General features: G+C 60.8%; 1 protein-coding gene across 4 annotated transcripts; it reads left to right on the top strand.

The window, feature by feature from the left end:
- Nucleotides 1–142: 142 nt before the first annotated feature.
- GLI1 (GLI family zinc finger 1) lies at nucleotides 143–23245 on the top strand. 4 transcript variants are annotated; one of them, XM_080369077.1, is made up of 13 exons: nucleotides 1281–1285; nucleotides 12714–12809; nucleotides 13181–13347; nucleotides 13526–13621; nucleotides 14855–15050; nucleotides 15289–15454; nucleotides 15562–15663; nucleotides 15790–15930; nucleotides 16555–16704; nucleotides 17204–17368; nucleotides 17820–18068; nucleotides 18249–18528; nucleotides 18883–23245. In XM_080369077.1, exons 3-13 carry the CDS (start codon nucleotides 13251–13253, stop codon nucleotides 21153–21155), a joined length of 3915 nt encoding a protein of 1304 aa, XP_080225203.1. In that variant the 5' UTR covers nucleotides 1281–1285; nucleotides 12714–12809; nucleotides 13181–13250; the 3' UTR covers nucleotides 21156–23245. The 4 variants fall into 4 exon arrangements, with proteins under 4 accessions (XP_080225201.1, XP_080225200.1, XP_080225203.1 ...); XM_080369075.1 differs by having other exon boundaries at nucleotides 143–1285; nucleotides 12714–13347; nucleotides 15565–15663; XM_080369074.1 differs by having other exon boundaries at nucleotides 143–1285; nucleotides 12714–13347.
- Nucleotides 23246–23809: the final 564 nt, after the last annotated feature.

The following is a 23809-nucleotide window of genomic DNA, read 5'->3' as shown; positions in this document are numbered from 1 at the left end:
TCCCGCCCCACAGTGTCAGGGCCACCAGCCCCTGCAAGACCACTCCACGTGGCCCTTCCAGACCAGGGGCGACGTTCTGAGCTCCCTGTTGGTGGCAATCGCCTCTCCCGGCAGCACCCATCCACCCCCCCCCCCCCAACCACACACCAGCTCGGGGGTTCCTCAGCAGCGCCCTGGGCAGAAGGACTGGCTGAAGCCACCAACCCCCTGCGTCCCTGCCAGGGGTCTCTCGAGGGAGATGGGGTCCCTCTTGCTGGATGCTCCCTCCGGTCCCAGTCCTGGGGTGGGTGGGCTCTGCTCAGCAATGCCCGAGGCACAGGCTTGGCCAGACCCCCTGCGGCGTCTGGGCGGTGTGGGGTGCTGGGCCCCTGCTGGGAGGTGTCAGCCCTGCGATGTCTCCTCCGCTGCCCCTGACGCCTGCCCCGGCAGCCTTGGCCTCCCCCTGCCGGGGCGATGGCGGGTGCAGGCCCCTCGGTCCCTGTGCTGCCTGCGAGGCACCTTGGCTGGTGGCTGCACGTCCCTTGTCATCTGGTGCTCGTGCTCCACACACAGGTGCATGTGGGGCGCGTGCGTGTGTGTGTGTGCATGCGCGTGGCTGTTTACATGTGCACCGATGCCCGTGCGCCTGCTTCCACGCACGATGCACGCCGGGTGTGCAGGGGTCTCCGTGCGCGTGGCCGCTGCCCGCGCCCCGTGTGTGTGCTCACGCACGTGTGCCCCCACCTCTGCCCGCACGCGGCATGTAAGCGCTGCCTGCGTGGACGCGAAGGCGCGCGGGTACCCGCGCAGCCCTGTGCACGGCTGGGGGTGCGCGTGTGCGCCAGCGGCCCGCGTGCGGGACCTATGCGTGCGCCACGCACCGCGCGCGTGGGGTGCGCGCCGGCCCCGCGCGCGGGCAGGGCCGCGGCGGGCGCGCGTGTCCCGCGCGTGCAGGATCCATCCCGGGTTTTCGGAGTGGCTGGAGCCGGCGGCGCTCCCGGCCGGGGTCTCCGTCCCGAACGCGCTCGGCGCCGCCGCCGCCGCCCAAGTTGGCGGAGCGGGACCCGCCGCCCCGCCAGTTCTGCCGGGACGCGCCGCCCCCGCGGGGCTCGGGCAACTTTCTCCGGGCGCCCGGGGCGGGCCGGGGAAGCGCGGGGGGCGCCGCGCCGTCCCGCCCCGCCCGCCAGGGTCCCGCTGGATGTGCCGCTTCTCGCCCGGACCGAGCCGCAGCTGCAGCCGGGGGGAGGGAGAGCACGGAGCCGCGGGACCCGCCGCCCCGCCCGGGGCCGCGCGGAGCCACCCGGAGGTAGGAGCCGTCGGGCGAGTCGGGGCCGCGGGCAGAGGCTGGGGGCACCCGGGGCCCCCCCGCTCCCCCGGGGAGGGGGGGGGGCTGGGATGGCGCCAGACCCTCTGCCGGGCCCCGTCCCGCTGCCGCGTCCCGTCGGCGCCGCCGGGACCTCGACCGGGGCTACCGGCGCGGGGCCCTCCGGGGCGCGGGGCCGGCCCACGCGGGGCGGTGGGGGCCGCCTGGGGCGGGCGCGCTCGGGGGGGCCCGGCAGCGCGAGGCGGGCAGCGCGCCCCGGCCCCGCCGCGCTCCGCCGCACGTACGCGCGCGCTCACACCCACTCCCACGCCCTCACGCTCCCGCCGCGCTTCGTGCGCCGGGTGGCGGGGTGGGGGGGGGCTCGGCCCAGTGAAGCCCCTCGCAGCCCGAGGATGGGAGGGCCGGGCCGGAGCAGGGGGGCTCCGCGCTCCAGGGCTGGCAGCCCCTGCCGCGCTGCTGCCCGGGTGGCGGGTGTGGGACCGGGAGCAGCGACCGGGTGGAAGTTGCTGCCGTGTCCCGAGTGACGCAGCAGCTGCAGGAGCGTCCCCGGGCACACGTGGGCGGTGGGCAGTGCCACCCACCCAGGTGCAAGCTCCTGGCCATCCCATCCTGAGCTCCCTTGTCCTGGACCAGTCGTGGCGTACGCCTGGCAGGGCATGGAGCTGGCTGGCCCAGCCCGTGCACCCCGCAGCCAGAGTGGCCGGCTGCATCCCTCCCTCCCCACTGGTTCTGGGGCTCTGGGCAAGGCTCCGAGGGGACGAGGGTTTGGTGCTGGGACAATGGGTCCCCCTGCTCCCCTGACAGCCTGCCAGGGCAAGCGTCTGGCAGCAGTGAGGCACAGGGAGATTCTGTGCACCTCAAGGAGCCTCCCAGAAACCACGGCAAAGTGCTCGGGTCCTGGTGCACCTTGGCTTCCCAGCCCTCATCCCGCGGGCCCTGGGGCTGCTTCTTCCCTGCCCACGTGGGCTGTAGCAGAGGCTGCCAAGGAAGTGTCCCACCCTGGGAAACCTAGAGTCATAGAGCCACAGAGTGGCCCAGGTTGGAAGGGGTCTTTGAAAGCTCACCTGGTCCAGCTGTTTGTGGGAAAGGGAGCCTAGATGAGTTTATCAAACCTCTCTGGTTTTGAGGGGAAGGCAGAGCTGCTTTTTCACATCACTCGTCGAGCACCTTGAGTCCTTGCCTGTGCTGGTTCTGAGTGTCCATCAGTCCTCCTGCACACTTGGCACGAGGACTGCTACTGGCTTTAGTGCTCAGAGAACTGGGGCTGGGGGCAGGTGGGGTGGGTGAGGCAGCTCAGTCGTGAGTCCTCCTGCAGCTGACACCAGGCTTGACCTTTCTGGCAGATGGTTCTAAGTGTGTCCTGTGCCCCACTGGATGCCGACCCTTTGGCTGCCTTTCTGAAGCTTCCAGGACCATTGGGTTCAGGCATTGACTCTGCATCATTCCCTGGCTGGCGTGAGGAATCTAGAGCCGGCAGAGCAGGCTGGCCAGGGTCAGGCACGGCACAGATGTGGCCAGGGTCAGGCACGGCACAGATGAGCAGCACCAGCATGAGAAGCGCCTGAGCAATGGCATTGTGAGACTTGGTCAGCCCAGCTTGCAACTGAGCGTGAGCTAACTGAGCCTATGCGGGCATAAGGCCACCCTTTTTGGGGTCTGACCAGCACCCGCAAGCTGCACCAAGCCCTCAGTGACCCGAGAGTGCAGGAAGGCTAAAGGCAGAGGAGGTGTCTCTCTGGGGAATTACCCTCTCCATGTCATGGTGCCCTGGGCCAGGCCATCCACACACATGCACACGTGACGTCCAGATGATCCCTAACCAGAATGGGGCACCCAGCACTGCAGTGACAGCCTGAGGGCTGCACCTCTCCTGCGGGGGTGAGAGGCAGACAGCTGGGTCTGAGTGGGGCTGGATGGCTGCAGCATTTGCAGCACTGTGTTTAGGGTCTGGGAAACTAGTAGATATTCCAGGCACAGCCAGGGTCCTGTGCGCAGCCATGGAAGGGCTGTGGGGGCCCAGCAGATGCTGTTGGACACCCGGGTACCTGTGTTTTTCCCCACTCTGGTGTGCAGGCTACGTGTGGCCAGCCTGAACTGATGGGTGCAGCATCCTGAGGATGGGCATTGGGTTTTGGTGCAGCGGTGGGCTGGGGGGAAGGGAAGAGGAAGCAGCTGGATGAAGTTTCTCCTTCAGAAATTCAGACCTAGGAAAGCTTCGCAGTGTGGCTAGGTTTGCTGTGTCCTGGTGAGGCAGAAGCTGCCTCTGTGGGAGATGGGATGGCAAAGGTACCTACTGTCTCCTCCTCCATGCTGTTGTGGTTGTTTGAAGCTGGTTTATTGATGCACATGTCTCTGCATAGTGCAAGCTGGGTTTATCCATGTCCTCCCTTGAGCATTTTCCCAGTGCAGTGAAGGCTACTGTTACTCTCAAGGGTCTTGGAGGGCAAGGGGGTCTGCTGGAAATTGAGACCCTGGAGCAGATCCACACCAAAACTACTTGTGCCTGGTAGGATCCCCAAATTCCCCTACTACCAAGGATCACAGCACCTCAGAGGAGACTGACCTGAGACCATTCAGTGTGTACCCTTATGCATCTGCCAGCCCAGCTGCCACTGTGTGCATGCATGAGCTCCCAGTAATGCTTGTGAGTGGACTTGCCCGGGCGTCTGCTTGTAGCCAAATCACTGGATACTCGTGGAGGCATCCTTATCTCTGCCATGTTCCAGGGTCTTTTCTATCACAAAAACAAGCACAAAATGAGGAACAGGCTGGGAACTGAAGTTTGCCAGGTCCCCGTGGCTGGTCTAGTGGGAGGTGGTGGAAGAAACTCAGTACTGTGTTCCCCTGGTGGCACTGGAGCTGGCTGAGCTGCGAGAATCTCCCTGGAGTAGGGAAGTTTCCATCCAGGGGAGTGAGTCAGTGCGGACACCTTGTCACATGTGCTGTCATGTCAGGGCAGCCGGAGGAGAGGCGGGTGTTGAGCTCGGGCTTGGAGGAGGATTTGCGGCTCACTGTCCAGGAGGTGTGAAGGGTGGTTGGGCAGATGGGCTGGAAGACATGATGGCCCTTCTTCCAGTGCAACTAGGGGATGCTGTTAGTGATGTGCTGCAGCTCAGGACTCCAGCTGCAGTGCTGGAAGGCTGGCCAGCCCGTAGTCCTTGGGGAATACCATTTTTCCCACCGCTCCACCGTGCTGTATGAATGTGCGCACCCCTGCACATACGTGCACTCTCCTGTACACACATTCACATCTGCACAGAAACATGAACACCTATACATGCGTGTACCCATGTGTGACAAAAGGGTATTTGTGGTGTTGTCTTTCCTTCCTTCTACAGGCCACTGGGCCTGTTCTTGTCCGTCTGTGCTGACATGCTGGTAGAGTGTTTGGCAGTTGGTCAGAAGGAAGAGCTATCCTACACCCAGAGTGTCCCCCAGGATCGTGTATGTATGTGTACACCTGTGGACATGTATACAGAGGGGCCTGTTTGCGTGTGTGTGCACACACCTGTATGCATGTGTGCACAATTATCTGCCTGGTCAGTGTCTCACATCTGTGGTACTAGAGTCTCTCTGTGTGCCTCAGTTTCTCTTGATATCTTCTGGTGTTTAGCAATCCCAGTGGTGCTAAACTGGCATCACTAGCAGTGATGCTAACTTGGTGAGACCGGGGGGATTCTTCTACCGAAATTTTCATAGGAACACAGCAAGTGTACCCACCCCAATCCCTGTGGCACATCAAAACCCTTCAGAAGCTGCAGAATAACAAGGTGAACAGCTGATAAAATAGCTGCCTCGGAGTGGGAACAAGCAGCAAAAACAGAGTCAGGTTTCAGCTCTGCTGCATCTGGGTTTAAGGCTGGGGCGGGGAGGGGGGGGGATGTTCCAGATGTGGTGCAACCCCACTGTCAGACTCCCACCCCTGATCTAGGGGGAGCAGATCTCTAGTGGCAGAGAACATGGCTCTAAGTGATGGGGCTGCTGTGTCTATGGATGGAGCAGGTCTCTCTCTAGTCAAGGAACAGGAAAGCAGGCATCTGTGCCACCCACCTCCACCACTGGCAGATACCTCAGGAGAGACAAATGTGTCCCAGCAGGCAAGGGATCACCGGAGACCTTTGGGAACAGCCCACAGGCACTCCCACCGCCACCTCTTAATAGACAGAGGGGTTTCCTGTCCCAAAGGAGGAGCAATTTATGCTTCCTAAATCCCCATGTGCTGTGCTTACCTTGCTCCATGCTCCTTGCTCAGCATGTCGAGAGACAGATTAAAAGGGATTGCTATCGCATATCTAATCCTTTAATGACTGCTGACGTCTCTGCCAGGTCCTGCATATCCTCCTGTTCCCATCTTCTGAGGAATCCTGCAGGATGGAGCTGTTGGGGTGGGAACAGGCTCAGTCTGAACTACCCTGACTGCAGTGGGAGCACAGATGACGACGCTGCAGCCCACTGCCTGCCGTGTCCTACCTTCAGTCCCTCAGGATGGCAGGATTTCCTGCATTGCAGCCCCTGTTCTGGGGGTGTCCCTCCATGTAATACACGCTGATGGGTTGGGGGTGATGCCTTGATGCCATGGGAAGGAGCAGTGCCTGGCAGGGGCTCCCACAGCTGTGACTCAGAGCCGGGCTTTTATGGGTCCCACATGTTCAATTTTGGTGTTTCCCTCCAGCACTGGGAGGGAAAGAGGAAGCATAAAAATTCTGTATAGCAGCTGCTGCCATGTGTGCACCCACCCTTACCTTCACCCCAAAACCTTGCTCCCACCCAGACTCCAGCCCAATGAAGGTAGGGGCTAGGGAAGTGGCTTTATGTGAGCAATTTGCAGGGGTAGTCTGTGCTGGGGGCCAAAGCAAACAACATGCAAGCCCGTGACAATTGCCTGCCTGCCCAGGGACCACCTATCAAGCACGACCACTCCTGCCTGCCCGGCTTGCCATGGCTTCCTGAGTGGCTCAGCTTGTGGTTGAGGGCTGGCGGTCCCTGCTTTAGAGGGGGAACAGGCGCAGGGAGCGTGAAGCTGTGAGGTCCCACCCTGCAGCCCTCCTCCATGGGCTGTCTCTGCCCCAGGGTGCACTGGAGACCGGGCAGCCAGGGCTGCACCCCAGGCTGGCCTGCCTTCCTCTCCTCCCAAAGCACACGTGTGTTAGCATGTGTTAACGTGTCTAGAGGCATGTCAGTGCATGGTCATGAGTGGGTGTGGATGCATGTGGGAGCGAGGGGCTGGATTGTTTTGCCCCCTTCTGAGATGTGGTGTATGGGTGGTGGTGTACTGTGGCTTGCATAAGGCTGTGCTGCTGGAGGGTTGGGTGGGCTGGGGAGGGACCTCTGGTCCTTACTGGAAGTGGTGTGAAGAGCAGAGACGAATTTTGGCATGAAGTGGGGAATGAGGATGTGTTACGTTTTCTGAAGGTGGCAGCTGGGGCTGGAGAAGGGAGGGAGGGAGAACCAAGTAGATGTCCTGAATCTGCCCTGGCAGGGATGTCTCTGCCCCTTCCCCTCCACGCATGTGTAAACTTCTCCCGAAGCTGGTTCTTCTCTGCCTCATCTTTTCCAGGCAAGGGACCACCTTGGAACGAGCTTGGCAGCCCACGCCAGTATGGGATCGTGACCCTGAATCGTCCCCTTTCAGACCCCCTGAACCTGAAGCAATGTGCTTTGTGGCAGCCGCAGTCCTGGGCAGATTAGCTGCCCCATGCAGAGGAGCTTGGGCTCGCCCTAAAGGCCTGGCCTAACAGTGGGGTCAGATGCATAGCAAGGCAGCGAGGCGGGAGGGCTGCACGTCAGCTCTGCTGCAGGCAGGGATGAGAAAGTGTGTGGGGTTAGAGGAAACAGCTCCCCAGTGCTGACTGGCCTGGCCCCGACTTGGTCCCAGGGCAGGGAAAAGGGGAAAAGGAAAGTCTCTTTCCCGCCCGCCGTCTCTGCTCCATCACCCATCCGCGCAGGCATCCTGACTGCCCCGCGCTGCGAGCTCCCTACATCCCCGTTCCCTCTTTGCCTTTTGCACCTTCTCCCTCTCCTTCCCTTCCCCCGCCGCACCGTTCCCCAGTGTCCTTAGGAAACTGGAGCCAGATGACAAGATTTTAGATGTGTTTGCAGGAAATAAAAGGGGAAAAGGGGGGAGAATTGCACTGTCTTTGCCCCACTGCCAGCGGCCTTCCCCTCGACCCCGGCGGGTGCTAGCCGTGGCACCTGGGGAGGCTGTACAGCACGCAAGAGACATCATAGCCGGGGAGGAGTGCGCTGACGCTGCAGGACCCTGCCTGCCCTGGGAGGCAGCCAGGATGTGTCCCTTTGGTGCGGGACTGCCACGGGCAGGAGGGAGCACTGGCCCCCTGGCAGCACGCTTCCAGCCTTGCTGCTTGCTGCTGCGGCTCAGCCTGGCCCTCCGCTGGGTTCCTGTTGCGTCGCAGGATTGCCCTGGCCGTGGCGCCGCCTGAACCGCTGCCCCGGTGTGGGAAGGCAGATCTTAAGCCAGATCAGTGTTTTTCCTAAGGCCCTGTAGGGTTAAACCAATTGGGTCTATGGCTGACCTTGGGTCAGAAGATGGCTGAGGTGAGGGCTGCAGGGCTGCTGGCGGGGCTCTGTGCCCCTGGCAGGCGAAAGTGTTTGCCTACCCAGGGCTAGAGCCCACCTTTCCTGAGGGGGTGGAAAGATACAAAGTTGAGGCCTTCTGGGGTGTCTCCCCACCTTAACCCCTGCTGGACTGCTGGACCCTGCTCCCTGTCTGCCTTTTCTCTCTGCTCTGGCCCTCCCCTGCTCCCCCAGTGAGTAAGGGTTTGGGGTGATGGGGCCTCCAAACATGTAGTGGCTCCCCCTTAGCTCCCAACATGCATATGTAGACATGCACATGGGCACATTCCACACATATGTAGACATGCAGAAGCACATGTGCAAGCATGCATGCAAACACATTGGTGAGTACACAGACAAGCACCCCTCCAAAAACATACTTGCCCATAAACACAAACCCCTCTCCACACATGCGAACATGCGAACTTGTGCCTTCACATGCACACACGCTTGCGGAAACACAGATGTCCCCACGCATGCACACACAGAGCCCTCCCCCAGGCCCCCCACGCTGGGGGCTGTGCTGGGCGGGTTGATGGATTGTGCCACACACAGCTCAGTGCTGCTGGTCTATCGGCTGGGATCTCGGCTGCACGGGCTAATCCTGCCCTGACATCACATTCCTCCACAGTGGGACTCCGGGGCGGTTAACCCTGCCGGGGCTGAGCCTGGGGCAGGGAAAGATGATGGGGACAAAGCCGAGGTGCGGACAGGGACCCCCGTCACCCCCCAGTGTGCTGGGCTGGATGGTGGCCACCCTGCTGCAGCGCACGGCACCCACTGGTGTGGGCTGGCCAGCCCGGGGGCTGGTGGGGAGCTGGGAGCAGGCAGCGTACCTGGCGCAGGGCAGGAGCTGGGGTGGGCATCTGCCCTGGCGCAGGGTGCGGTGGGGTGCAGCCCACCGCCTCCTCCTCTTGCAGCCAGGTCTGCTAACAGCGTGCGGTTCCCCCGTCAGTGCCTACATGTGTCTCTTTCCCGCCCGCCGTCTCTGCTCCATCACCCATCCGCGCAGGCATCCTGACTGCCCCGCGCTGCGAGCTCCCTACATCCCCGTTCCCTCTTTGCCTTTTGCACCTTCTCCCTCTCCTTCCCTTCCCCCGCCGCACCGTTCCCCAGTGTCCTTAGGAAACTGGAGCCAGATGACAAGATTTTAGATGTGTTTGCAGGAAATAAAAGGCAGGGAGCTGAGGGGGGAGGGGGATGGCCAGTCCTGACCCCCTCCTGCGCGGCGTTTCGGCGTCTGGAGCCAGCCCTGCTTCAACTGCTCCTGCCGCTGGCTGCGCTCCTTGTTTTCTTGGCAGAGAGGAGGAGGAATGTGTTTCAGTTTGAGTTTCTTGGCAGGAGGAGAGCGAGGGAAGATTCCCCTCAATCCCGGCTGCGCCTGGCTCTCAAATTTATGCCCATAGGCTGCGACTTGGGTGGGCCGAGGCGGTGTGCGGCAGGCGGGGGAGGCAGCGCGGCGGTGGGGGAGCCGCGGGCCGGTTCCCATTGGCTCCCAGCGTCCCCGGCCCCCTCCAGCCTCCCCTGCTCGGGGGCCATCAGGGCCTGGGGAGACCCTGCGGACCCCACGGGCTGGGGGGAGCATCCTGCAGCTGGGACCTGTGGGCCCTGGGCACTTTCTGCCTTGCATCGCCACCCCGCCGCCGTGCTGGTGCTCAGCAAGGGGGGACGTGGGGGGTGGGGTGGGGGGGGGTTGTCAGGAAGAGCCCTGTCACTGCCATCGTGCCCGCCTGGCACCCGCCTGCCCCCAGGCTGCCCCAGGGGGAGAGTCAGCCTTTGCCAGGCTGCATCTGCTCGCCAAAGTCCTCCCTTCTGCCTGGACCCAGGAAGGAGAGGCTGCCTTGGCAGAGCAGGACCCTGACCCTCCTGCTGTGCCTAGGTGGCCGGGGAGTGGGGGTGGTGGGAACCAGAGCCCCACTGAGCTGCCCCCATTCCTGCGTGGTGGGTGCTGGAGGGGACGCAGAGGGAATATCGCCCCAGCTAGGGAGGTGGTGTGCGAGGCTGGGGAGTTGTGAGGCAGGGATAATGTTCCTTGTGCTATGTACTTGTGTGTTCCCTGTGTGTGATGGTACGCCATGCATGCGTGTGCGCCCTGTGAGGCCACACATGCTCCATGCATGTTTATGTAAACCTGCGTATGTACATGTGTTGTGTGCATGTGTGTATGTGTGTTGTATGCATGTACATGCAGCTTTCCACATGTTCCATTGGACACGTGTTCTCTGGTGTGCATAAGTGTGTGTGTGCGCAGCATGTTACAGAGGTACTGTGTGCATGCACATGGAGTTTGTATGGTTGTCACTCTGCAGGAGTGTGTGCATGCGCTCTGTGAATGTGTGTGCACATGTACGTATGTGCAGGGATATGGGAGGCAGCAGGCATAGCAGGGGCTGGCACAGCTGTGCATAGCAAGGTGAACAGGGCTAACAGTTGGCAAGGTAAAGGGGGACATCACAAAGGCTATGGGTGAATTAACCCTTTTCCTGGAAGCGGTAGATGCCCCACAGATGGTGCCCCATCTGCTTGGAGCTCAGGGCAGCAAGTCCTGGTTGTGGCGGGGAGCTGTAGGCTGGTGGGAACCAGCTGGCCTCAGGGCAGAGCCCCTCATCCCATTGCTGCTGCAGCATCTGGGTGCATCTGTCCAGATGGGCACAGCCCCGCTCTCCTTTGGGCTGGGGTGGCCGTGTATGGTAACTGCCCTGCACGCCAGCAACCTGCCGCTCTTACATAGAGCAAGGAGCTGGTGGGCTAGGACTGTGGCTCTGGGGCAGCCTGGGGGAGCTCAGTTGATGGTTTTTGGGAGGGGGAGGCAGGGGGCTTTGGCTTTGCTGAACTCCAGCAGCTCCCAGCTGCATATGTGCCTCTCCAGATATGTGCAAATGTATGTTCATGCATCTGTGTGTGTGCGGGCACACATATGAATAGCTGTGTGCAGAGGGCTAGGGGAGTGCTGTGGTTGACTCCACAACTAGACAAACTTTTGTGAGGGATTTGCAAACCCTCTCTTTGTTAGATGTTGCAGCTGGTCCAGCGGGCAGGTAAGAGCCCCCCCCCTCCACCCCCCCCCACCCCCCCGTTTCCTACTCATCTCTCTTTCCCTTGCCTGTACCCAGCGCTGCCACCTTCCCGGGTACCTCCCTCCCCCTTTGCCTGCCCTGCTGCCCCCCCTGCTCCATTCTTCCTGGCTGACACTCTCACAAAGCCCCACGACAAGCTTTCAAAGGGGCAACTCATGCGGAAGAATTGCTGCCCCCCTCATCCCTCCGTGCTCCAAACTCAACCCAGCACTTTCCCAGCAGGGTGAGGGGCTCCCACTCCCCCAGACCCCTTGTTTGGGGCGATTCCCTTGGTCTGTCAGAGAGGGAGGCTGATGGGGCAGGATGCTGAGTGCCTAGCGCCACCCGCATGTCCCTGTCCCTCACCCTGTGGTTATTTCTTCTTCCAGAGCCTCAGTGCTTCATATGTAAGCCCTCAGGGGTCTTGGGGCAGGACAGTGACCATGGGTGGGGATGGAGCTGTGGGCCAGGACCTGGGTGTAGGGGTCAAAAGCACAGCCACAGTTGGAGATCTGACCATGGGCAGGACCAAGCAGAGTGGCAGGTGGAAATGAAACCTAGGCACAGGGCAGGAACCTGCAGGCAGGGATGCGATAGGGGGCTGGGCTGAGCCCTGTGGGCAGGGGTGGGATGTGTGGGCGGGACAGGGCAGGGTTTTGGCCTGCAGGCAGGGTGGGGACCCATGGGCAAGGCAGGACTGGGTGGGACCTGCAGATGCTGCAAGGACCCATGAGGAGAGCAGAGCAGGGTGCCAGCTTGGGTCCTTTGACCAAGAATGGTTCTAACTGTCTATGCCTTAGTTTCCCCCTTTTGGCAGTTAGAGCTCATAATTTTTTTCATCTGTGTATGTGGATTGAGTGTGGATATTTGTGTGGGTGTCTGGGCGCACATGTGTGTATTCATTCCCCCTGCAACAGACACTGCAGTGTGCTTGGGACTCTTGCCTTGCTGCGACAGGACCCTCTTAGTACAGCACCAAGCGCAAGGGCACCTTGCTAAGTCAGTATCAAGGGATGCTTGTGATGGGTAACCACAGGGTGCCCTGCAGCAGTGTCACCGCTTGTGCCAGGCTATCAGAGGTGGCCTTGAGCTGGGCAATGCTGTTATCTGTACTGCGGTCTGTGTGCTTAGGGTGTGTTAACTCTCCTCTGTTGGTGCCATAAGGGGCCTGGGGGCCTGCCAGGCACTGGGGGCATGGGGACAGATGTACTTGCTTTGGAGGGGGTGCCAGATGGCCTCAGTGTTTGGCTAAGTGGCTGTGGTGACACACAGAGCTGCCATAGCTTGTACCTCCTGCCCCCGCCTAGCCCACTGGAGGCATGCAATTTTCTGCATGGTTTGTGTCTCTGTAAGGTTAGTAAGGGAGGAGAGGGATGGGGGGGAGGGGGGGCTGCCCCCTGGCTCTGCAGACATCTCCTCTTGCACCAGCCCCTTCTCCCTTCCAGGTACTCATGGGCCTGTGTCCCAGGTAGGGAATGGCCCCCAGCTCTGGGGAGAAAGTGGGAGCCCTTAGGGCAAGAGGGGCCACTAATGGGAAGGGAGCATCATGATGTATGCGTGTGGGAGAGGGCAAGGAAAAATGCCAGGGGCCACCACCATGGAAGGGCAGGGGTCCCCAGAGTGTTTGGGTATGTGGAGATGTTCATCAGTGGCTGCTGCTGAGTCAGATGCCCTCTAGCCCAGTTCCTCTGCCTAAGACCCTCATTGTTTGTGTCTGTGCCCCAAAATGGGGATGACGACAGGGTTTCCCCCTTTGTCACCTGCCCTTCTTGCCTTGGCAGCACCCCTGGGACATCCCTTTGCTGTGGCTCAGGGCCGAGGTCTGCGCTGGGCACCGCAGTGAGGAGGCAGCACAGGGGGCTGTGCACCCTGGACAGGTGGGTGTGCGGCCACAGTGGGAGCTTGCGGGACGTGGGATGCGGGATGTGGGTGGACGCGGGATGCGGGAAGTGCCAGGCAGGACGTGGGTTGCGGGACGTGGGTGGACGTGGGATGCGGGAAGCACCAGGTGGGGCGGGAGCTTGCGGGACGTGGGTGGACGTGGGATGCGGGAAGCGCCAGGCGGAACGTGGGATGCGGGACGTGGGTGGAGGGAAGCGCCGGGCGGGGCCCGGGGTAACCTCCGCGCCCACGGGGGCGGCCCGGGCGGCCCCGCGGCTGCGTTTTGCTGCGGCGCCCCCTGGCGGGCCCGGGACAGCACTAGCGCGGGGGTCCAGGGGGCGTCCCAGCCCACCCTTGTCCTCCTCAGACCCCGGCCGGCTCCAGCCCCTCGGCGAGGACCAGATGTGTTCCTGAGCCTGGCCAGGCCCCGCCGCGACATGTTCAACCCCGTCAGCCCCCCGGCCACCGGCTATGCTGAGCACTGCTGCCTGCGCCCCCCCCACGGACCAGCCCCGGGTGCCCCAGGGCCACAAGGTCTGTCGTAGCCTCCTCGTCCTGGCCAGTGCTGGGGGCTGAGCAGTGCCCGCGGTGGGTGTGAGGGGCACCCAATTCGAATTCAGTCCTTGGGTTCGGGGACGCTCTGGGGATTTCCTCTCCCGCTTGTGCCGCCCACCCTAAAACATCTTCCTGTCTTTCTCCTCCCCTCTGCCAGGACTTGACTTTCCTTTATGCCATCAGTCAAACCTCATGAGCGGTCACCGTGGTTATGGGTTGGTGCCAGGAACTGAGCACCCAGGCAGTGGTGACGGTAAGTCCCCAGTCTTGGGAGGGCATGGGGCAGGCAGGGGTTCTACAAGGGCTTTAGGCATCTCCTGGGGATGGTGCTGTGTTAGGGGTGCAGGTGTGTGAGCTGAGGGGGTCAGGCAGTGACACCTATGATGAGCGTGAGACTAGTGGGGCTTCAGGTGTCTTTCCTGGAACAGTGATGCCTCTGTGAACGGGAGGATTTGTGTTGACTGTGACCAAGGGGTTCAGATGCTTTTCTTGGAATGATATCAGCCGTAGCAGGGAGTACACATGTGTCAAGGGGTTCAGGTACCCCCTAGGAACACTGATGGCTGTGGTAGGGAGGGAGGACATTTTTAAGCCTTGCCATGGTCCAAAGCCAGCAACAAGTATGAATTGGGAGAGGAATGGCTGGAGAGCAGCCCTGCAGAAAGGGATCCAGGGGGTGCAGGTGGGCAGCAGCCTCAACAGCAGCCAGCAATTAGCCTTGGCACCAAGAGGGCAAACCACATACTGGGGCACATCAAAGGCAGCATAGCCAGCTGGTCAAAGAGGTGATCATCCTGCTGTGTTCAGCACCGGTGCAGCCTCACCTTGAGTACTATGTGCAGTTCTGGGCCCCGTCTTTTAAGAAGGATGTGAAGGGACTCGAATGCACCCAGAGGAGGGCAACAAAGCTGGTGAAGGGCTGGAAGGTATGTTCTATAAGGAGCAGCTAAGGGCTGTGGGTTTGTTTAGTTTTGAGAAAAGGGGGCTGAGGGGCTACCTCATTGCTCTCTGCAGCTTCCTGAGGAGAGCAAGTGGAGAGGGAGGTGCTGATCACGTCTCCCTGGGATCCAGTGATAGGGCGTGTGGGAATGGTTCAGAGCTGTGCCAGAGGAGGTTCAGGCTGGACATTAGAAAGTATTTCTTTACTGAGAAGGTGGTCAAACATTGGAACAGTCTTTCTAGATGGGTGGTTGGTGCTCCAAGCCTGTCAGCATTTAATAGGCAGTTGGACAATGCCCTTAATAACATGCTTTAACTTCTGGTCAGCCCTGAACTGGTCAGACAGTTGGACTAGATGATCATTGTAGGTCCCTTCCAACTGAAATTATTCTATTCTATTCTATTCCTATCTATAGCAGAAGCTAACAGGCACACTCAGGGTACTTCTCCAGGCTCCAAAGCATCAGGCTTGTGTCCCTGGGGGGGTTTTCAGCCTCCTAAGACCCATGCTGAGAGGAGTGCCCTCTGCTCTCTGCTGCCATCCCAGGCTCACGGTTCTCAACGCCCCGTGGTGCAGGCAAACTGGGCAAAAAGCGGGCACTGTCCATCTCACCCCTGTCAGACTCCAGCATTGACCTGCAGACGGTAATCCGCACCTCACCCAACTCCCTCGTTGCCTTCATCAACTCCCGCTGTGCCTCTGCCAGTGGCTCCTATGGCCACCTCTCCATCAGCACCATCAGGTGGGCACCAGTCTTCAGCCTCGCTGGCAGGCATGCAGCTTGTCAGTCTGGGAGCCTGAATGCTGATTCCTAAATTCGGGAGTGCCTGGGGTGAGGGCTAGGGAAGGCAGGAGCAGAGTGGGATGGTGGGTTAGGGAAGGAGTGTCTGGGAGTTCAGATACCTGGGATCCCTGGCTTAGAAGACCTGAATTTCTGTCCTTTGATGGTGTCATCTGCTCATCCCTCTTGCTGTCTGCAGTCCATCACTGGGATTCCAGAGTCCATCAGGTCAGCAGAAGGGCCAAGGCCACCTGTACAGCCACCCCCCGCCACCCCCCCCACCATGTAGCTCCCATGAGCACCTGTCCACCCGCCCAGGGCTCCGCCACCATGCCCCAGCTTGTGGGACCCTCAAACACTGCCAGGTAAGGGGGCCTTGCATCCATGTAAGCGGTGCATCCCATAAAAGTGGTGGTCCAGTGGGCATCTCAGTGCTGACTGCTTTCCACTTTCCCCGTGCCTGGCTCGGTAGCAGCTGAAGTTGGAGTGGAGCCTGAGCAGCCCTCTGACTGTCAAATACCCAGAGAAGAGGTCCGAGGGCGATATCTCCAGCCCAGCTTCCACAGGCACCCAGGTATTCCCCAGGCCTTGAGACCCCTCTGCTTCCCCGGGGCTCTGCGCTCCTCCCTGGCACCGCTCCCACTAACAGGGAGCACGAAGGGTTGTACCTGGGAGTGCTTATCTGGCTGTGATCCTCCAGGACCCCTTGCTGGGGATGCTCGATGTTCGGGAAGATCTGGAGAAGGAAGACGGGAAACCTGAGTCTGAGACCGTGTATGAAACAAATTGCTACTGGGACGGCTGTGCTAAGGAGTTTGATACGCAGGAGCAGCTGGTGCATGTGAGTTAGGTCCTGCCTGGGTGCACCCAGTCTCAGAACCTGCCCTCAGGCTGCTGGCTGATATCCCCTTGTGTCAACCCACGACTCTTACTTGAAGACTGTCCTATACGGGACTGCTCCCTGCCCCTGGCCCTAAGAACTCGCCATACAGGTGCACAGTGTTGGAAGTTGCCCCTAGGAAGGGAGGGACGTGTAACCTCAACTTCTTGTGAGCAAGTTCTTTGTGACCCTCCTATACCATGTCCCTAGGGGAACACCCAGTCTGGCCTTCCTCACCCCTGGGGCAGCTCTCCTGAACCACTGGTGCATCCAGACTTCCTCCTTTTCTCTTTTTCTCCCTCCAGACACTCCAGCTCTTCTATGTCCCCTTGACCACCCCTCGGACCACTTTGGCTCCTATGTCTTCTCTTGGTCTTCACAAAGTAGCCCCCAGCCATCTCCTGTATCCCCTGCCTCCTCTAGACTCTGTCTGACCACTCTGTTTTCCCCTGACCTCTGGTGTCTCTACCCACCATCCTAATCCCTCTATGTCCATTTTGCCCATGATATTCTTTTAAAACACCTGTATCTCCCTGACACTTAGCACCCTCCCCAATGCTACCAGTGATGCCCCTCTCTCCTCAGCACATCAACAACGAGCATATCCATGGGGAGAAGAAGGAGTTTGTGTGCCACTGGGCAGCATGTTCCCGAGAGCAGAGGCCCTTCAAGGCGCAGTACATGTTGGTGGTGCACATGCGACGTCACACAGGCGAGAAACCCCACAAATGCACGGTGAGCTGGCATGAGCCTCTGAGAAGCCTCGGCTAAGCTGTGGTGCCTCGCACCGGGCAGAGCTCAGGACAGGGTGTGAGCTGGCCCGGCTTGAGCGTGGCATTGAGGGACATGTGGTGGGGAAAAAGAGGTGGGACAGACGGGGTGATCAGGAGCACAGTGGTGCGTGATAGAGTGGGGTTCATGGGTGGCAAGCTTGAGCCCGTGTGATCGGTGGCATGGCAGAGATGCACGTGGGGTGAAGAGGTGTGTAGCAGGCTGGGTACAGCACAGCCCTGTGGCCAGTGCATAGTGAGGTGCCGTGATGCCGGCCAGAAGGGGGAAGGGCTGTGCAGTGGTGTGAGGACGTGCACCTGAAGGAGGGCAGTTGTGTTGTGTGTTGGTTGGGAGGTGTGATGCCTGTCCATGGCAGATGTGCAGTGGATGTGTAGCGTGGGGATGATGTGGTACAGGGTCTGTTGAAGGTGTGTGGCATGTTTCACCCTGCTTGCTTGCGCAGTTCGAAGGCTGTAACAAAGCCTACTCACGCCTGGAGAACCTCAAGACGCATCTGCGCTCACACACGGGTGAAAAACCCTACGTGTGTGAACACGAGGGTTGCAACAAGGCCTTCTCCAATGCTTCTGACCGGGCCAAGCATCAAAACCGCACTCACTCCAATGAGGTACAGACCTATTTGGGGCAATTTGCGACCCTTTGGGCTCCCTGTTTGCCTTCTGAGTAGGCCCATACTCTGAAAACTCCCTGCATCCCTGGGTTTTTTTCTGTGTGCCCCGACTCCCTCCTTGCCTGCTCTAATAAAGTACGGCACCCTGCTCCCTTCCTCAGTCACCTGCATTCCCACCAGGGTCCCTTTACCCCCTGCCCCACTCCTTGCGTTCCCCTCTGGCTCCCTAGAACCTCCACCAGGGCCCTGCTGTAGCACCTAACGTGCCCCCTCCAAGAGGACTCAGCCTCTTTGATCCCTCCCCACCCTCAGTTCCCTCAGTTCTCAGGCCCACTTGAGAGGGAGGGGAGGGGGATTTATTTCACGCCCAGCTGGTGCTTTGTTGGGAGGGGTCTCTAGTCAGAGCTAACACCCTCCCTCCACCATGCCTACCTTTTCTCCCTGACAGAAGCCCTATGTGTGCAAGATTCCAGGCTGCACCAAGCGCTACACAGACCCCAGTTCCCTGCGCAAACACGTGAAGACGGTGCACGGCCCTGATGCCCATGTCACCAAGAAGCACCGGGGGGATGTGGTGCCAGGCCGTGCACTGCCCACCCCCAGTGGCCCCCTAGACATGAAGCAGGAGAAAGACACAAATGGCCCCGTGGATGCCCGGAAGGATGACGGCAAGCTCTTGGTGCCCGACTTGGCCTTGGTAAGGAATGGAGGGGTGATGGCAGAGGGCAGCCTGGCAGGCCTGTTGGAGGAGTCAGTTTGCATGGTAGGGGAGTCGTCTCCAGGTACCTCTGGCAGGGCGTGGGCTCACAGGTTGCATTAAGTGTATAGTGGATATCTGACCCCCTTTTCCTTGGTTAATGTTTTGGGTACCCCCTAGAAGCCGCAGCCCAGCCCAGGTGGGCAGTCGTCCTGCAGCAGTGACCACTCCCCGCTTGGCAGCACCACCAACAATGACAGTGGAGTGGAGATGGCGGGTAACGCAGGTGGGAGCTACGAGGATCTGTCCACACTGGAGGATGTGGTGCCCGGTGAGCCTATGGGCACCTCAGGTCTCATGGCCCTCCACAAGCTAGAAAATCTTCGCATTGATAAACTGAAGCAGATGAGGAAGCCATCGGCTACCAAGGGCCTGAATTTGCCAGCCATCCCTGGAGCCGGTGAGACTGTGGTTCCCTCCCACCTGGATGCGGGGTCAGTCCCATGGGCAAGAGAGATCTGGTCTCTGGCTGTAGAGGTTTCCACACCTTCTTTTCACTAGTGGTGGACCCCCACATCTGGGCTGTGCCCCATCTTTGGACTCGATGATCTTAAAGGTCTTTTCCAACCTAAATGATTCTAAATGATCTTCTGCCCCCTCTTTGTTGCCACTACTTGAATCTGCTTCCTGTCCTAACAGGCACTAACCATGGAAGAGGCTGCATCCTGGTACTGGAGGTGGCTGCCTGTTCCTCTGACTACTGGTGCCATGCTGTGTCCTGAGTGCCCTGGTGTAACTCCTTTTCTTTCTTCAGGCCTGCCTGGGGAGGTGCCTGGGATCCCCCTGCCACCGCCAGCTGCCTCGCACCGGCGCATTGCGGAGCTGTCAGCAGCAGAGATGGGCATGCCACTGAACGAGCGCCGAAGCAGCGCCACCAGCACTATAAGCTCAGCCTACACTGTGAGCCGGCGCTCATCCCTGGTGTCCCCGTACCTGGCTGGGCCATGCCTGGGTGGTGAGGCAGGGGCAGTGCCTGGCGCGGCAAGCCTGGCAGACAGCTATGACCCCATCTCTCCGGACGAGTCGCGACGCTCCAGTGATGCCAGCCACTCTGGAGGGCTGCCAGGTGTGGGCAGCCTTACCCCAGCCCAGCGCTACTGTCTCAAGGCCAAATACGCTGCAGCCACAGGTGGCCCACCCCCAACCCCACTGCCCAGCGTGGAGCGGGTGGGCATGGGTGGCCACGGCAGCTTACCTGGGGACTACCTTGGGCCAGTCAAACCCCGCTTCCTTGCGAATGGTTTGCTGCGAAGGCACAGTTCCAATGACTACACGGGCTACGCAGGCAGCATTCCCCCTCACCTTGTGCCCCGGAACGGCGTGCGGCGGGCCAGCGACCCTGCCCGGACTGCAGCCAACCCTCATGCTGTGCCCAAGGTGCATCGTTTTAAGAGCATGGGTAACGTGAATGTGCCAGGAGCAGGCAGAACTGCTCTGCAGCCCTTGGGTGGTTCTGATGCTAACCTTCAGCACCATGTCTTCTCCTCGCGCCCACCCAGCATCAGTGAAAATGTCTTCCTGGAGAGCGTGAGCATAGAAGGCCCTGGTGCAGGCGTGGAGTCTGGCTTGCTAGAGATGGAACAGTACTTGAACTACCCTGAGGAAAGCTTCCCTTGCCAGGGGACCGGTGTGGAGCTGCAATGTGAAGGCCTCTATAGCAGTGCTCACCAGACCACAGCGGGTATGCAGCTGAACACAGGAGGGCATGGGGACATGGAGGAGGGGTTGCTTCAGTCCGAGTTCTCCCTCCCTCAGTGCCAGATGAACCAGCACTTCACAAGTATGCATGCTGGCAACGGGACTATGCCAGCTCCTTGGGATGAACCTCCCCAAAGCAATCTGGAGATGAGTTCTGGGCAGCCAAGTGTCAGTGCTTCTGCTGCTGCCATGTCGGGGCCACACTGTCACCATCAAAGTACTGACTACCCACTACCCAGTTCTTGTGGGCACCAACCCAAACTTGTGAGCTCGTGCCAGGACAGTGGGTTTTCTGGGGGGCACTGGCTTAACCGACTACAGATCAAATCTGAGCAGCATTACCCAGTACCTGCCCCAGCACTTGCTCCCTGCCAGAATGCCAAGCTTGCTGGGCCCGTGCAGTGTCCTGCATCATTTGCCCAAGCCATGAATGCAGGGTCTGGTGGCTACCAGTCTGAGGAACAGGCACCTGTTAGTTACATGGGCATGTTGAGCCCGGGCACTAGAAGAGCCCAGACCCCCACCATGCAGACCAAAGAAGTGATGGTTCGTAGCTATGTGCAGGCCCAGCAGGCTTTGATGTGGGGAGACCAACTAACCTCCAAGGGAGGGGAGGCTGGCATGGGGCTGGGCAGTGAACCTGGGCAGTGCCAAGCTGCGCAGGCACCACTGTATCTCAGCCCCAAATACTCTGGTTACCAAACCAAACCAGATCACCCGCAGGGTCTGGCAGAGACCCAGCACCTCCTAAACGCCCCATGCTTCAACCCGGAGATGGTGCCACACCCACCTGGTGGCCCTAAACCACCTGGTCACCAAAACAGTCTGAACTATGTGGGCAACCTGGCTCAGCCAAGTCATTCCTACGAGGGAGTGGAAGCCAGCTCCCGGCGCGTGCTTCGCTTGCCCCCTGCCCGTCCCACACCTGAGGGGCCCAGTAATGCCCTGCTGTGTTACCCAGGCCAGAGCATGCATTTGCAGGTGGGCAAAGGTGGGCATAAGCTGCTGGGCCAAATGGCAGCAAGCTGCGGGGGTCCCGGGCATTATGGTGGGAGCTTGGAAGGACTCAAAGGCAGCTCATATTGCTACCTGGATTCAGGGGAGCAGGTGGCCAACAGCCTGGACTCCCTGGACTTGGAGAATACGCACCTTGACTTTGCTGCCATTGTGGAAGATCCAGAGACACCCGCGCTGCTGCCTGGGCCCGCAAGCCCTGCTGGTGGCCTCCTGCTTCCTGCATCTGGTGGTGCCAACATGGCTGTGGGTGACATGAGCTCCATGTTGAGCACTCTGGCAGGGGAGAGCCATTTCCTCAACTCCCTGTCATAACTAGGAGGTACCAGCCGTAAGGTGGGCATGTCAGCAACTGGGGGCGGGGGGGGGGCAAACCACATCTGGGCAGAGGTGTGAAATCCCTTCACATGCAGAGTTATGCCTGGTGCAGGGGAGGAAGTTGGGGAGAAACACCCTGGAGTCTCCCCTTCTCCAGCCTGTGTCAGGTTCCTTCAGGGGAGAGACCTTGCTAGGTCCCAGACCGCCACAACCCTGATCAGGCACTTCAGGTCACCTCTTGTGGGGGGAACTGGTTTTCCTGAGCCCTTCCACTCCAGTGCCTGGAACCTCTCCCTGCCTCATGTGGCCCTCGGCCCTCTGGACAGGGCGGCGCTGCACAGTCTTAAATGGCGAAACCAAAGAGTTCCACCCTCCCCAATCCCGTGGGCAGGCCCCATCCCTTGGTTGCCACTCTCCCCCTACTCCCAGTCTCTGTCAGGACTGCAATCACTCCTTGCTTGGCAAGCTCCCCCCCTCCCCCATCTTGCTCAAGGAGGATGAAGGGGGAGGCAATTCTCCACCACAGGGATGCTGGCAGGGGGCTTGGGGTGCCTGGCACTGCTCGTGTCACTCTGTACATAGTGTGCATATGTGTATGTCTTCCCTGTGGGTGTTGCCCCAGCTTTTCTTTTGTTGGAAAGAAACAGCAGTGCCTCCCCTCCCCATTAAACCCTTTCTCAGGGGAGTGTGAGCTGTGCGGTTTTTTATCCCTGCAGATGGGCTCCAAGCTGCACCCTTGTGCCAGGAGCTGTAAAGTTCCCTCCCCCCCCCCCGCCCCCTCTCTCATTCCCTCATCTGGTACCAAGATCCACTTATGCCTGGCCCTGCAGAAGCACCCTGTCGTTGGGTTGGCAACCCATCCATAACACATGCTGCACAGGCAGCCACATTGCTCCCATGGCAGGGGGTGGTGGAGGTCAGGGCAGTGCTGTCACTGTATCGCAGACCTGGCAGCACTGAACAAAAGCGCTGGCAGAAGCACAGAGAGACCCAGGTGCACATGGAGGCATAGTCTCAAGGTATGGCATAATCTTAAGGTATGGCTCACTGGCTCTGGGGCTATGCTTGGAACTGGTGCTTTTCTCTCAGACCATCTTGGCATCTCTGGGAGCTACTCCAGGCTTTTCCTTGGGCATTGAGGCACCACCTTGGTACCTCTAGGGCTGCCCTGAGTGCTGAGGGTTCTTTGTAGGGTCTCTGGGGCTGTTGACTGTTTCTGAGCGCTTGTCTTCCTGCTTCTACAGTGTCCTCAGGGCAGCACTGGGCATTTCAAACCTATACATCTATACATTGGGTGGCGTAGGGCATCGTGGTGTCTCTGGGGATGCTCCAGGGCTCTTTCTAGGCTGTTAGTACATTGCTGGGGCTGTTCTCCAGGCCTCTGAGTGGATGGCTGGGCTGCTCCAGACATGCTGGGGCGTTCCCAGTTACTCCAGGGCTCCTGCAGTTTGTCTGGGCTTTCCCAAAACCTCCCAGTCATGCTCAAGAGCATCTTTCCTGGTTCCTGGGCCAGTTCTCAGACTGACAGGGTCTGAAGATGTCCTGTCGGTGTCTCAGGGGCTTTCAGGGACTTTGCTGCCAGGGTGGGTCCTCAGGGGCTGCGGGCTCTGGGCCCTTCCCGACCGCGGGGGGCTTCCTCGGGGCTGCCAGGGGCACCCAGCCTGCAGAGTCACACCTCAGACCCGCGGGGAGTGCTCGGGGGCTCCAGGGTTTCCCCCCAACCCCGTGGCTTGCGGGTCCGTTTCCCGGGGGGTTACGAGCATCCCTGCGCACCCTCCCGGGCCCACACCGGGAACCGGAGTTTCCATGGCGACGGCTCGGCGTCAGCCAGCAGCAAGCAGACGGCCAGAGCCCCGCCGGGGGGCTGCCTGGGTCTACAGCCCGCAGCCCCGCGCCCAGCCCACAGTCCCCTGCTCAGCCCGCAAACCCGTGCCCGGTCCGCAGCCCTGCCGTGCTGCCCGCAGCCCCCTGCCCGGTCCGCAGCCCTGCCGTGCTGCCCGCAGCCCCGTACTCAGTCCGCAGCCCCCTGCCCGGTCCGCAGCGTGCCCATCCCGCAGCCCCCCTGTCCGGTCTGCAGCCCCGTGCCTGCCCCGTGCCCGGTCCGCAGCGTGCCCATCCCGCAGCCCCGTGCGCGCCCCGCAGCCCCATGCCCAGCCCAGCCCACAGCCCCCTGCCCGGCCCACAGCCCCCTGCCCGGCCCGCAGCCCCGTGCCCATCCCACAGCCCCCTGCCCGGCCCGCAGCCCCCTGCCCGCCCGCAGCCCCCTGCCCGGCCCGCAGCCCCGTGCCCATCCCGCAGCCCCCTGCCCGGCCCGCAGCTCCCTGCCCGGCCGCAGCCCACCGCAGCATCTCAGCCGCCGGCCGGCTGGAGAAGAGCTGGCGCCTGCCGCTCCGCCGCCGTTTTGCGCTGCTCTCCGGGCTGGGCAGCGCCTGAGGTCTCTGCCGGCATCGCTGGGGCGCGGCTGTGCGTTGATGGGCGGGTGAAGCACTGAAGAAGCGGAGAAAAGCCTCCTCCGACACCCGGTGCGGGGCTGGACGTGCCGCACGGTGCGGGGGAGGCGAAGCGGCTCAGCTGGGGCGGGGGCGCAGCACCAGCGAAGGGGGGTGCCGCTGTGCCTGAACCTGGGGGTCTGCAGCGGCAAGCAGAGGTCT

This window comes from Falco punctatus (assembly GCF_963210335.1).
Source record: "Falco punctatus genome assembly, chromosome: 18".
NCBI classification, from domain to species: Eukaryota; Metazoa; Chordata; class Aves; order Falconiformes; family Falconidae; genus Falco; species Falco punctatus.
Note: the sequence above shows the minus strand (reverse complement) of the source record. Positions and strands in the feature narration are given on the sequence as shown.